This window comes from Somniosus microcephalus, chromosome 3 (assembly GCF_052327205.1).
Source record: "Somniosus microcephalus isolate GS21.2 chromosome 3, FLI_Smic_1.0, whole genome shotgun sequence".
NCBI classification, from domain to species: domain Eukaryota; kingdom Metazoa; phylum Chordata; class Chondrichthyes; order Squaliformes; family Somniosidae; genus Somniosus; species Somniosus microcephalus.
In genome coordinates, this window is record NC_140989.1 from 45,312,715 (window position 1) to 45,326,613 (window position 13,899).

Below are 13,899 nucleotides of genomic sequence, written 5' to 3' on the forward strand. Positions count from 1 at the left end.
GGGGGGGGACTTTCCACTGGCTGGAGTCATACCTAGCACAAAGGAAGACGGTTCTGGTGGTTGGAGGTCAATCATCACAGCCCCAGGACATCGCTGCAGGAGTTCCTCAGGGCAGTGTCCTAAGCCCAACCATCTTCAGCTGCTTCATCAATGACCTTCCCTCCATCATAAGGTCAGAAGTGGGGATGATCACTGCACAGCGTTCAGTGCCATTCGCAACTCCTCAGATAATGAAGCCGTCCATGCCCGCATGCAATAAGACCTGGACGACATTCAGGCTTGGGCTGATAAGAGGCAGGCAACAGTCACGCCACACAAGTGCCAGGCAATGACTATCTCCAACAAGCAAGAGTCTAACCACCACCCCTTGACATTCAACAGCATTACCATCGCCAAGCCCCCCCACCATCAACATCCTGGGGGGGTCACCATGGACCAGAAATGTAACTGGGCCAGCCACATAAATACTGTGGCAACAAAAGCAGGTCAGAGGCTGGGTATTCTACAGCGAGTGTCTCACCTCCTGACTCCCCAAAGCCTTTCCACAATCTACAAGGCACAAGTCAGGAGTGTGATGGAATACTCGCCACTTGCCTGGATGAGTGCAGCTCCAACAACACTCAAGAAGCTCGACACCATCCAAGACAAAGCAGCCCGTTTGATTGGCACCCCATCCACCACCCTTAAAACATTCACTCCCTCCACCACCGGTGTACCGTGGCTGCAGTGTGTACCATCTACAAGATTCACTGCAACAACTCGCCAAGGATTCTTTGGCAGCACCTCCCAAATCCGCGACCTCTACCACCTAGAAGGACAAGGGCAGTGGGCACATGGGAACACCTCGACCTTGAAGTTCCCCTCCAAGTCACACACCATTTTGACTTGGAAGTATATCGCCGATCCTTCATCGTTGTTGGGTCAAAATCCTGGAACTCCCTCCCCAACAGCGCTGTGGGAGTATCTTCACTACACGGACCGCAGCAGTCCAAGAAGGCGGCTCACCACCACCTTCTCAATGGCAACTAGGGATGGGCAATAAATGCTGGCCTTGCCAGCGATGCCCACATCCCATGAACAAATTTTTTTTAAACTCCAGCCGAGATCAATGAACTCAGCAAAGACTAGGGATCAAAGGTGGGACCTTCACGGTCTGTACGACACAGTTACTCACTGCCTCAACCAGCTGAGCTATTAAAGGAATGCAAGATATTTGAGTTAATGTTACTTCTATTACTACAATAGGAAGAAGTGTTACAACATACCTTTCTGCTCATGAAGGTATAAATGATAGGATTATATGTTGTGCTTGATTTGGCAAGAAGTGAAAGAATAATGGTTACAGTGGGGGTAATAATGTCAGTGTAACCATAAACCATCATGAAGGATGCTACTGCATACGGCACCCAACAAATCAAGAAGGTGAAGATCATGAAGAAGCACATCTTTGCCACATTCTTTTCATAAGTTAGCATCTTTGCAAATCGGACTGTCTGAAGGTCTTGAATGCTTTGAAGCTGCAAAAAAAAGAGACGAAGTGTCATATGCAGTTATTCCTTGGAATGGACTAACTTGGCAAGTCTGCCACTTTTGTTTCCACCGCACCCTTCCCCCACGTTTCTGTAGACTAATCTGGCATATCTTTATGCCCCTCTTTGATTTTCACCCTGCTTATCCGTAAGGTTCCGATGCATACCATTGAACTGGGACATCGGCGTCCTTCAGGAATTAAAGGGTTAATAATGCAGCTTGCACACTAAGCAGCAATGGCGGAGACAGCTCAGACATGCTCACCACAAGGTCTCAATGCTTTTCAAGATTAGATGAAACTAGCTCAGAAGCACCACTTATGATTAACCACAAACTATGGAAACTATAACAACAGGCGAGATCATAAAGATCATGTGACACGAGCTAGAATAGAAATCTAGGTGAATGGCTAATTCCCTATCTCGTGTCATACAACCAATCAGCAACTGTGTACGCGGGCTTTAAGCCAATTAAACTGTATAACAGGATCATGCACGGGACTGAGCTTGTATGATTGCTTAAAATTTGTAACAGCGGAGAAGTCTCCTGGTGTGCCAGTAGAGATTGTTTCCCCACCAGTGTAATAAAGACCATTTGAATAACGATCTAAAACCTTGTGTCGAGTGTTGGTTTAAAATACTCCACAACACCATTGTACAATTCCATAGGCTCTGCCCACCCTACAGTACCTTACCCAAGGACCCATTCTTCAGCTGTGATCCTAGACAGTGCATGAGTGTCAGCAAGCAATTCAAACATGGGGACCAAAACAGTTGATTGAATGGGGCAGGGACGTTGGCTGATTTTCTCCCCTCTCTAATCCAGGGTTACGGCGACCAATTACAGGAACCCCCCTATGGCCATCCAACCAAAATCAGCACAGACTGAAATCCAAACCTAGGATCGTTCTGGTCTATATGGCTCAATCTCACACATGCAAGTACCATTATCAACTGAGCCATCACAGGAGGTGCTGATCAGGCATTCTGAAGAGAAACAGCACCATAACATTCACCTCTTAAGGAAAACACAGCGTAGTCATGTTCACAACAGACGTTCAATTAATTGATTTGGTGTATACCCTATAATTCTGGATTAACTCGAGTAAATAAAAAGGGATTTCACAAGAGTAAAAAGACACTGGGTTTATTACTTAGAAAAGCTGACATGCTGCAAATGAATGCTCACATTCACTAAAGTATTGTTGCTTTTTTATTCAAGTGTCCTACAAAGGAGTTCAGAAGTCCCAAAACACAAGATAGACAGAATTTATAAAAAATAGCTTTTTAACTTCTCCCCCACCCCCCCCCCTTCACCTCTTTAAGTACTTTTGCAATAATTCACTAGGACAGAAAACCATTCAGGTATGTTTTTTCCTATAGGCACCCATGGTTAAGGTATGTGATAGAGTGCGAAAACCTGAAAAAGGCGCTAGCAGTGGTATCCCAGCTCATGATTAAAGAAACATTAGCATCCTCGTTACTAACCCCAATTGCTCAATAACAAAATTTGAGGTCTTGCTAATGGTTCCAAGTTTGTCTGGTCACCAGTGTAGTAACATGGGTCCCGATATTGACGGGCGGGTTTGGTAAGCGGGCCGGAGGCAGAGTTTTGGTCGGGAAAGTCCAGGTTTTCCCACTGCTGTGGAGTTTTGACTCCACAGGGTGCGACTTTTTTTTTTTTAAAAACAGAATCCCCGTCTGGAAGTCTGCCCGATTGACTGACTTGGCTTCCGGCCTGGCGGGGAGCACTGTGGAGCAGGCCACAGCCACAGGTAAGGAGCCTGCAGCTGCTAGTGGGAGTGTGGGGGTGGGGGTCCGATCCCAGGGAAGGAGGTAAGTTTGGGGGGGTGGGGGTGTGGAAAAGCACACCTTCTCCTCCTGGCCCACAAGCAGTGCTGCAAGGGCACTTACCCTTTTCCCCGAAGGCCGTCCTCGTCTCCCTTGAGCTGCTTGGTTTCCCAAGGTGTGGGAAACCCGCCCGACCAGGGTTAAACCTGTAAAGCAGGTTAACTGTGAGGCTCCCAGCCTCATTATAATATTTAAATGAACAACCCGCCTCCTGGGATTGGGTTGGCTGCCTGACCCATGTCCCGTCTCCGTTAAACCTAGAAGTGGGTGGGTTGGAAGTTAAAAATTTTTTTTTAAAATAAGACATCTCACCCGACCCCAACCCACCCGTTTTTGGTGGTTAAAATTCACTCCCATCGGGTTTGTGAAGACTTCCTGTGTTCAGTATTTCTAGTAGAATTGCAAACAGCTTATACAAAATCATGAAATGCTTCCTTTTTGTTAAATTATTTACTGAACATTAACCAGAAGAGAAACATGCAAGTTCCAGCAGTGCTGCAGAGAGAGTCCTTGTGGCTGATTCATAATGCACAAGACTCAGTTATGAGGAATGATTTGGAAAAACTTTGAGTCTTCCACCTTTAAAGTTGATGATTCAGAGGTGTCCTAATAGAGGTAATGCAAGATACTAAGTGAGATAGAAAAGGTTAAATCAGAAGCACTATTTCTCATGATAACAAGATGAAGGGATGTTTGCAACCAACCAGTAGTTCAGGATTAACGCCAGGAAGCACTTGTTCACATAGCAGAGATTAATATCTGGAATGGCCTTCTGGATGAGGCCATGGAAGCAAAGTCATTCAAGACAAGTTAAATGATGGTGGAGGGAAGAAATTGTAGGTGTCTATGGAAGGATGAGATAGGTGGGCCAAATGTTCTTCCCATTGTGATTATCATAATGGCCTAGAATCTGGGCTGTGTTGTGTCTCTTTTTCAGGCACTAAGTGGCCTTCCAAGGTCCAAAATGGCAGGCAGGAAGCGCGCACGTACACTTCCAGCTGGACATGCACTGCTCGCCTTTTTGGGTAAGGACAAACAAGAGGCGTCCTTTACCCATGCCTGAAGCAGGCATGGTTCTTCGCACGCTTTGGGTCCCTTATTTGCAGAGGTCCCCCTCCAAGATTGGTTTGCCCTGAGGCAGCCAGCATCATCGCGGCTGGTTGAGATTGTGCCCCATCATTCTGCAGTGTTTACATTGAATGTTCCCTTACATACAATTTCACGCTTTGAAGATAAGTAGTAACTGATTTTACTTACCATCCTTATAGTATATAAAATATTCCCATAGCAGTAAGCTATGACACCTACAGGGACAAGCAGGCAGCCCAGGAATAAAAAGAGGACAAATGAGGTATCGCTGGGGTTTCTGGAGTCCCAGTTCACCGAGCAGCCCAGTCTGTGCAGCTCCAAAGTGTAACTGTTCCAACCAATTAATGGTGCTCCAGTCCAAGCTAGTGAGTAGAGCCAGATATATGTGATGGCACGCCAAGCCCAGGAAAAGTCAATCGCTGTTGCGTTCACCAGCCGGATGTAGCGCTCGTATGCTAGGACTGTCAGTGACATTATTGATGAAATTCCTGTGAAGTTAAATGACATACGGATAAAGTAAATTATTCTTGTCCTCTGTAGATTATCTACAAGCTTTTAAAATCTTGGCACCAACCAATTCCGACTCCTTGGTTTATCTGGTTCTCTCCTTTACAATCTTGGTGACCTCCACTGTGGGTCTTGGCCTTTTGCACTGAATTATCTAGGGGAATAAGTTGTAAATCTTACCCTTATAGTAATGCGAGGCTGACTCTTCCCCATACAACAGTTATCCTGATTTTCTCAAGCCTTCAGCGGCAGTTTCCAGAAAATAACAGTTAATTTAGTGTACTATTTTTTGGGGGATAAAAGATAGGCCCTTTGGAAGAAAAAAAAGTGACCCTATGAGGCTTTCATGTTTAGTATCTTCTGTAAACTTATCAGTACCTCTTGAAAATTTGCTGACTTTTTATTTTTGGAATTTTGAGCCAGTTCGTTTAAGGGTTGCTGGATATGGATATCCCACACCACCGTGGGAGCACCATCACTACAAGGACTAGCAGTTCATGGCAGTGACCTACCACCTTCTCACGGCAACTTGGGTTGGGCAATAAATGTGGCCTTGCCAGCACCGATAACATCCCCAGAACAAATATTTTTAAAAAAAAGTTGCTGGCCGTCATGTCAAACGATGTGCTCTTGGAGTTAATATTTAAATGAGGTGACCTCACATTATAATGCAAAGCCAGCTCAGTCGGTGCATGCACAAGAAGAACAGCTGTCCTCTTCTCTCCCACAGCACCCCCTCACAATCCCAATCATTGTCAATTAAAAAAAGACAATAGCTAGGAACTTTCTTGTAGCTGTTCCTGCTCCACCTGCCACATGAAACGGAGTTTCCGAGGCACTTCCGTCCAAGTTACAGCGTTGGAGACAGAGCAGCTCCGAAGAAATTATTGCCTCTGAATTTCCGATCTATTGAACCCTATGGGCCAGAGTTTGCAGTGGGCATGAGTACACCGTCATACCGCCTTTGAAATGGACCGCAAGTTGGGGATTTCCGCAAGCACTTAGGCAGGTGCTAAATCCCGAACTTGCGATCTATCAAGTTATGACTTGACAGATAATCTGCTCCGCCTTGGAAATCCAAATTGCTAGCGCAGAGTTGGGCTAATTGCCCACCAATTACATACGAAAAGTTTACGGCGCAGGGCCTGTTTGCATCAGCGGAAGGGGACACCTCAGAAAAGCCAAAGCATCGTTCGGCATGAAAGTGAAATTAGAACATTACAACAGATGGAAGCACTTGAGCTCTGTTTGAATAATTTAGCTGTGAGCTTCATAGAATTGCGACGAGCTTGGCTTGTTAGTTTGTTTTGTCTGCACATTTTATTGAAAACTGCTGTCATTTTGCCAGTTTGTGTGTGTGGGGCAATTTAAACCTAACTATATATTTATATCTTATTATTTCCTGACATTAAGGGGGAAAAATTCGGTTGATTAGCGCCTCCCGTTAGCGCCTCCGGGGGCACTAACGAGGCGCTAGGAACTTAGCGCCCGAGCGCGGCGATTTTAGCACCATTCGCGAAATTGACCAGCTGTTTTGCGGCGGCGCTAAACACTACCGCTACGATCTCCTGCGTCCGCATTTCGTGACATCAGTCAAGCGTGCAACGTCCCAGATTGGAAATTGAGTTGTGCCCTCTGCCTTAGCACCTGCCGTTAGGAACGACAGGTAATGGGGAACGTTTTCAAGTCGGGAAGGGGCTGGGGGAGCGCTATTTAAAGGCGTACGTTCCTGCTTTTTCTTCTCGGCAAAACTTTTGGTACACGCAGGTTGAGAGGGGAGAGAGACGTCTGGAGAGATTTAACGCTGTCCTAAGAAGTTTTGGTCCTCAGCACCACTTTTGAGGTTCCTAAGCGCCGAGCTCTTTCCCTGGGCCTATCCATTCGTGGTTCCAACACAATTGCTTTTGAGGTCTCTCCAGGCCGAGATTCAAGGCTGCAATGAGCAGGGAGTGGCTGGCCAGCAAGATGGCCCCTCCCCTTTAAGAACTGGACGGTGCCAGTCTGTCTGGCTTCCATGGTAACTGACATCACCTGAGCTTCGGTAGCGTTCTGAGGTAGCGCCTCGCTCCTCGACGTTAGCGCCTTGAGGTAGCGCTCAAATCACCTCCAGGGGAGATAGAGGCGAATTTTGCAGTTGGAGACGATAATTAGCGCCGGGCGCTAAACTTTGTGCCCGGCCGATATTAGCGCCCCACTGTACGGTGCTGTTGTCATCGACCCTGCCTGTTCAGTGAGTGGATTCAGCGGGTCAGGTGCCAGTGGGCCATTATGCTGCCCTCGAGTGCGTAGCGTCAAACTGCAAGTTCGCAAAGGAGGGCAAGTTAGAATTCTATTCGGATGCCGGTGGCGAACATACGCAGAGTAAAATCTGCCCCAATATATAAAAGAATTAAAATAATAATGCAGTCCACCACAAGAGGGCACAGTAGTCTAGTTTTCCCCTCGCTGCCTTGCCCCTCACTGGGTTCCCACTAGTTAAGCATCAAAAAAAGGGAGAACGGAAAAAAATTCCTGTCAAGATAAAGAGGGTTACTATGATGTGCGCATTTATAAAGACAGCATCCTACCACGTGGACATTACAACATTATAAACAGGAAAACAAAGGATTTCAATAGCTCGGCACAATGGTTTGACAGTATGCCTCTCAAGAATCATATATACAACAAAATTATTTTGAAAATTATAAAAAGGATGCTTTTAGCAAAGTGTAGAAATTATAGAAGTTTTTTTTTTTTTTTTTTTTTTTTAAATTGACAGCATTACAATAGACCCTTTTAAAATTCTATAGATGCTGCTCAAAAGTATTTTCCCTTCTATAGTGTCAGCTATGGCTCAGTGGGTAGCATATTCGGAAGGTTGTGGGTTCAAGTCCCACTCCAGGGACCTGAGCACATAAATCTAGGCCGACACTCCAGTACAGTGTTGAGGGAGTGCTGCACTGTCGGAGGTGCCGTCTTTCAGATGGGACATTAAATCAGGTGGAAGTAAAAGATCCCATGGCACTATTTTGAAGAAGAGCAGGGGAGTTATCCCTGGCGCCCTGGCGAATATTGCTGTTTGTGGGACCTTGCTGTACTCAGATTGGCTGCTGCGTTTCCCACATTACAACAGTGACCCCACTTCAAAAAGCACTTCATTGGCTGCAAGGTGCTTTGAGACGTCCGGTGGTCATGAAAGGCGCTATATAAATGCAAGTCTTTCGTTCTATATTAGAATCAAAATACTGGAAATGTTTGTAAATCCATCAGCATTTACAAATAGACAGTTTAACATTTCAGGTGTAAATCTTCATCAGAATAGGAACTGGAATATAGGGGAGTCCTTTAAAGGAAGCGAGGAAAAAAAATGGGCTCGGTTTTAATGGACCTCAGAGGCAGGCTGGCAGCGAGAATCGGAAAAAATGACGGTTGGCTGCGTACCCGCCTCCAACCCGCCCCCACGCTAGTTTCGCAAGTGTCGGGTCAGCCGCTCCCGAACTGACCAGACGCCAAACGGTGGGACAGGCAGTTAAGTGCCTTGCTAATCCTATTTTAAGCTGCGATTCTGATTTTGGTGCTTTTGGCTCCTGCTTCCAGTCTTTCGAGAAACACGCCAGCTGCAATGAGTTGGGTTTCTCGAGGACTTGATTTGTTGTCAATTGCTGCAGCCGCTTAAAAAGAGCTCCTGCAACATGGCTGACATTCAAATGTCACAACTCTGTTGGAGGTTTGGGATAAGATTTTGCAACTCTACTGACCTTGTGATTGTTCAAGCTGACAGCCATCTGCAGTGGGACCTGATTGAACATAAGAAATAGGAGCAGGAATAGGCCACTTGGCCCCTCGAGCCTGCTCCGCCATTCAATAAGATCATGGCTGATCTTGGGCTCAAAGCCACTTCCCTGCCCGCTCCCCATAACCCTTCACTCCCTTATCTTGCAAAAATCTGTCGATCTCCACCTTAAATGTATTTAATGACCCAGCCTCCACAGCTCTCTGGGGCAGAGAATTCCACAGATTTACGACCCTCGGAAAGAAGAAATTCCTCCTCATCTCAGTTCTAAAAAGGCGACCCTTTATTCTAAATCTGTGCCCCCGAGTTCTAGATTTCCCCACAGGGGGAAACATCCTCTCTGGAATAATCTCAGGCCACTTTGACTGTGTGCTTGCAAGCTTCTTTCCTTAACTGAAGTCTATAGCAACGGTATGGAAACCATTTATATCTTCTCATCCTGGTCGTCAGATTCGGAGGAAGAGCAGCCGCAGCAGCACCACAACCAGCTACAACAGCAGCACCAACCTCCTCCTCACCCACCTGATGCTGCACAGGGTGGAGGGTGTCAGCGCAGGGCTACACCTCGACACAGGAGATACCCCTCAACATAGGGTTTACAGGCAGAGGATCAGCTTCCTCAGCATGACTGAGCAGCAGTGCCAAAGGAGGCCGAGACTTTCGAGAAACGTAGTCGCTGACATCTGCGCAATGCTGCACCAACACCTGGAGCCCAGAGGAGTGGGTGGACACTCCTTACCAGCGGCTGTCAAAGTCACCACCACACTCAACTTCTTTGCTTCGGGCTCCTTCCAAGGATCAGCTGCAGACATCAGCAGCATCTCCCAGTCGGCTGCACACACCTGCATCACACAGGTCACCGGTGCCCTCTTTGCAAAGGCCCATAATTACATCCACTTCTCCACAGATGGCCCAAGTGTGACCATGCGTGCGGTTGGCTTTGCCAATATGGCAGGCTTGTCAATGGTGCAGGGTGTCAGACTGCACACATGTAGCCATTAGAGCCCCCTATCACAACCAGCTGTATTTGTCAACTGCAAGGGATTCTACTCCCTAAAAGGTCCAGCTGGTGTGTAACCACAGGAAGATCATCATGCATATTTGCACCAAGTACCCTGGCAATTGCCATGAATCCTTCATCCTGTGCCAGTCTACTGTGCCTCAGTTCTTCCATCTGCCAACCCAACTTTGCAGATGGCTACTTGGTGACAAGGGCTAACCCCAGAAAAAGTGGCTTATGACACCGATGAGGAGGCCAACAAATGAGGCTGTGGAGCGGTACAATCTGAGTCACTTATCCACCAGAAGCATCATCGAGCAAACCATCGGCTTGCTCAAAATGTGCTTCTGATGCCTGGACAGACCTGGTGGAGCCCTGCAGTATGCACCAGCCAGGGTGTCCAGAATCATCATGGTCTGCTGTGCCCTGCACAACATCGCACAGCAGCGCGGCTTAGTGCTGCTGGACGAACAACTGACTCAGCACACACACTCCTCGAAAGAAGAGAGGAGGAGGGTGACGAGGAGGACGGGGAGCCACGTGTTGCGGGGCTGGATGTGGCCAATGCAGCCGTACACGACCACATTGCTGGCCGTCTGGCAAGGGAAGCACTCATCCATGCTAGATTTGCGTAAGCTTACGCTTCAAAGACAGGTGGCTGGCAGATGGAGATGAATAGAAGGCCGACATTCTCAAAACTTCATGCATCATCTGTCCAATAAATGGTGGCGTCCGCTCACTCTCACCACCATCATTAGAAATGGAATTAGCCCTTAGCAATCACTCTTGAACTTCCATTTCCCAGAACACATAGGCCAGAACCTCAACTCTTTGCCATCACTTTTGTTTAATTACATCACAAAAGGATGACACTTGATATTTAACAACACTGTAAAACACCCAGGTGACTACCCTTGCAACTATTAGTGTTTTAACTTCCTCTTGCATGTGCTCCTACGTGGTGCTTCCCCTGTGGCTAAATGTACACTCTCGGGAGCCGCAAGCCTACATTTCGTTGTACTGCACTTGTGCACTAACAATGACAATAAAGTTGATTATTATTATTATTATTATTAGATGTAGAGGCACCTTGTTCACTTTGGTGCTGCGCCTGCTTAGCCGCCTTTGGCAGGCGTCTTCTGGGTTTGGGAGCCTGTGAGGGATCCTCCACAGTCTGTTCTTCCTGCGGTTGTGCAGGAGCTGAGACGGCCATCTCAGTTGGGTGAGGAATCTGGGGCTCTGATCGATGGCTCCACAGTGGCACGGTCGTGTGAGCGCTTGAAGAGGAGCCCACACTTCCTTGTTTGCCATCAACATCCCGCTCATGGGTCACCCACACTTCACTGCTAGCAAGTGGTGGAGAGCAACCTGCTGCACCCAGTGGGGCCATGAGGAATGGTCTCAGTACTGACAGTCCTCATAACGGGGACATCCATCTACCTCCGGTGTCTCTCAATAGATCCTCCATAGCAGACCATCTACTTAGAAGAGTCACCATGCTCTGTTGGGTGTGGTGACTTACGTCCTCCAAGGAGGTTGCCACCCTCTCCATGGCAGCACGTTCATGCACCATTGCCTCCACAAAGGCACTGCTCATGTTAGAGATGGACTCCTCCATTCTCTCCACACTCGCAGTTACCCTGGATGTAAACCCTGTCAGAGATTCCTGCACTCGTTCCTGGAGTTCCAGCACCGCTCTCATTCTGGATGGCCCCAGAGGCACAGCGTCTACATGTAGCCGAGCTGAGCTAGGAGAGTCCTGCGACCTTCAACAAGGACTCTCCACTGCTGTCACTGTCTCCAGCATCTGCTGATGCTCATTTGTGAGCTGTGATATACCAGGTGACAACACTACTCTTAAGTCGCGATGGCCCCGCCGAGGTGTGCGTTGCTGCACTGGTGCTGGGTGCGCGGAGTCCTGGTGAAGCTGCTCCCTCAGAGGCTCCAGGTTCCCCTGAGGATTTGTCCGGCTCTTCCTCCTGGACAGTGGGGAGGGGGGGCTCTCAATGGTCCTGTGGGAGAGTAAAGGCATGAGTTAGGCATCAGGTATGGAGGTAGCAGACACATCCTATTGTGCAGATGATCAGAAGTCAATCTCTATGAGCAACATATGCCATTGCAGTCAATCAGGAATTGTAAATGCGAGGGATGGAAATGCATTCTGTCACCCGCTTCCTCAAGTGGGCCCGTCTCTCCATCCCCCACTTCCAGCTGCTCGCCACCTCCCATGATGTCGCAAGCAGCCTCCTCAGCGTGAGTTAATGTGGCAAGTGATGGTGTGTCTCCTCCGGTCTTGGCTCTCTCCCTCTTATTGTGGGCTATCATTTCCTGCAAGGAGGGACACAAGTGGGAGTTTTAGTGAGAGTGATGGAGTGAGTGTGAAGAATCGATAAGGTAGAATCTTAGAGGGAGGCCAGGATGGATTGAGGTGGCAAGAGGAAGGAGCCTCCCTGTGCGTCATTAGTTGTTGTCATTGCATAACAGTGAGAGCGAGTGCGAGGCCTGCATAGCAGGATGGTGAAGTGATTCAGTAGAGAGAGAGAGATAGAAAGGTTAGGGTGCAAGGGAAGTAAGGGTAAGGTGGGATGTGGAGGAGGAGGCTGATAATGCAGAGTGCTGGTGAAAAGAGAAGGGAAGCAGAGTGAAGGTAAGTGTGATGTAATACTCGCTTTTGATGTTCGGACAAGATCATTAAGTGTTTGTGGCACTGGAGCCAGGTGCGTCCACACAGCGACCTTGCGCTGACCTCCTCAGCTATCTCCAGCCAGGCTGTCTTCGGCTGTTGAGGAGGTTTCCTGGGGCCATGGGCAGGGAACAGAATGTCCCTGCGCCCTCTTACTCCCTCTACAGGAGCTTGCAGGGAGTCGTCATTGAATCTCGGAGCAGCCTTCTTGCCTGTGGCAGCCTCCCGGCCCTTTCCAGTAGCAGCAATGAGAAATGAGAGGCTGAGGCTACGTGGAGCCCTTAAAAACAAGCGCAGCAAAGACCTCATCAGTGCAGACCAACAGACCTGCTCCAACTCATTGCAGCAGGCAGTGCGCACGACGGGACTAATTGGACCAAATTAAGTCAAAATGGGACACTGGGAGCGGCTGAAACTGGCAGTGGGTCCGAAACCTGCCCACCAGGCAACCCGACTCCATCCCGCCTCCTCCATTAAAATCAAGCCCAATGAATCTATCATTGCTGCTCTTCCCCTTTTTATGTTTTGTTCTGTTGCATTAAAAGGTCCCAGTTTCCTGTGCTGATAAAAGAAAAGACTTGCATTTATATAGCGCCATTCACGACCACCGGACATCTCAAAGCGCTTTACAGCCAATGAAGTACTTTTGGACTGTAGTAATGTAGAAAACATGGCAGCCAATTTGCACACAGCAAGCTCCCACAAACAGCAATGAGATTAATGACCAGATAATCTGGTTTGTTAGGTTGATTGAGGGATAAATATTGGCCTGAGGGATAAATATTGGCCTGGACACCGGGGATAACTCCCCTACTCTTCTTCGAAATAGTGCCATGGGATCTTTTACGTCCACCTGAGCGAGCAGACGGGGCCTCGGTTTAATGACACTGTGCCCAATAAATTAACAGTTACTTTTTCTTTTTAGGTGCTGATAGACTTGCTGTACATTTCAGTATTGTTGAACTCAATGTCGAGTCTGGAAGGTTTTGATTAGGCACTTTACAACCTTCCAGACTTGACACCGAGTTCAACAATTTCTGATCATAACCGCTGCTCCCATTGTTTCGGACAGCAGGTGCGGGGAATGATTCTGCCCTTGCCTTTTACAGCTCCTCAAGACCCATCTTTTGTTTCTTTACTTGTCCCATTACCATTTCCTTTTGCCTTGCACCATCATCCCTTTTGTCATTTAATCTCTCCTGCCCTCCACCCTATCATAGACCTTCCCTTTTGTTCTTTCCTCCCCCCCCCCCCTTTCCCTGCCTCTGTACTTGCTTAAAACCCGTTATATCTATAACCTATAACCTTTTCCAGTTCTGATGAAAGGCCACTGTCCTAATATCTCCTTCTGTGGCTCGGTGTCAAATTTTGTTTGATACTGCTCCTGTGAAGCGCCTTGGGATGTTTTACTACATTAAAGGCGCTATATAAATACAAGATGTAATTGTTGAAACGTCAAGTGTGTTTC

The 13,899-nt window shown here is 47.7% G+C and overlaps 1 protein-coding gene across 2 annotated transcripts in view; it reads right to left on the reverse strand.

Moving 5' to 3' along the window:
- The window catches only part of opn3 (opsin 3), a 32,296-nt gene that overhangs the window by 12,296 nt on the left and 6,101 nt on the right, over positions 1–13,899 (reverse strand). The window contains exons 2-4 of one of the 2 annotated variants that reach the window (XM_085980311.1): positions 5,044–5,130; positions 4,638–4,957; positions 1,266–1,517 (exon numbers count right to left, since the gene is read on the reverse strand). In XM_085980311.1, coding sequence (XP_085836437.1) covers positions 1,266–1,517; positions 4,638–4,957; positions 5,044–5,130 — 659 coding nt within the window. The remainder of the gene's footprint in view (positions 1–1,265; positions 1,518–4,637; positions 4,958–5,043; positions 5,131–13,899) is intronic. The other variant, XM_085980312.1, reaches the window with a different exon arrangement.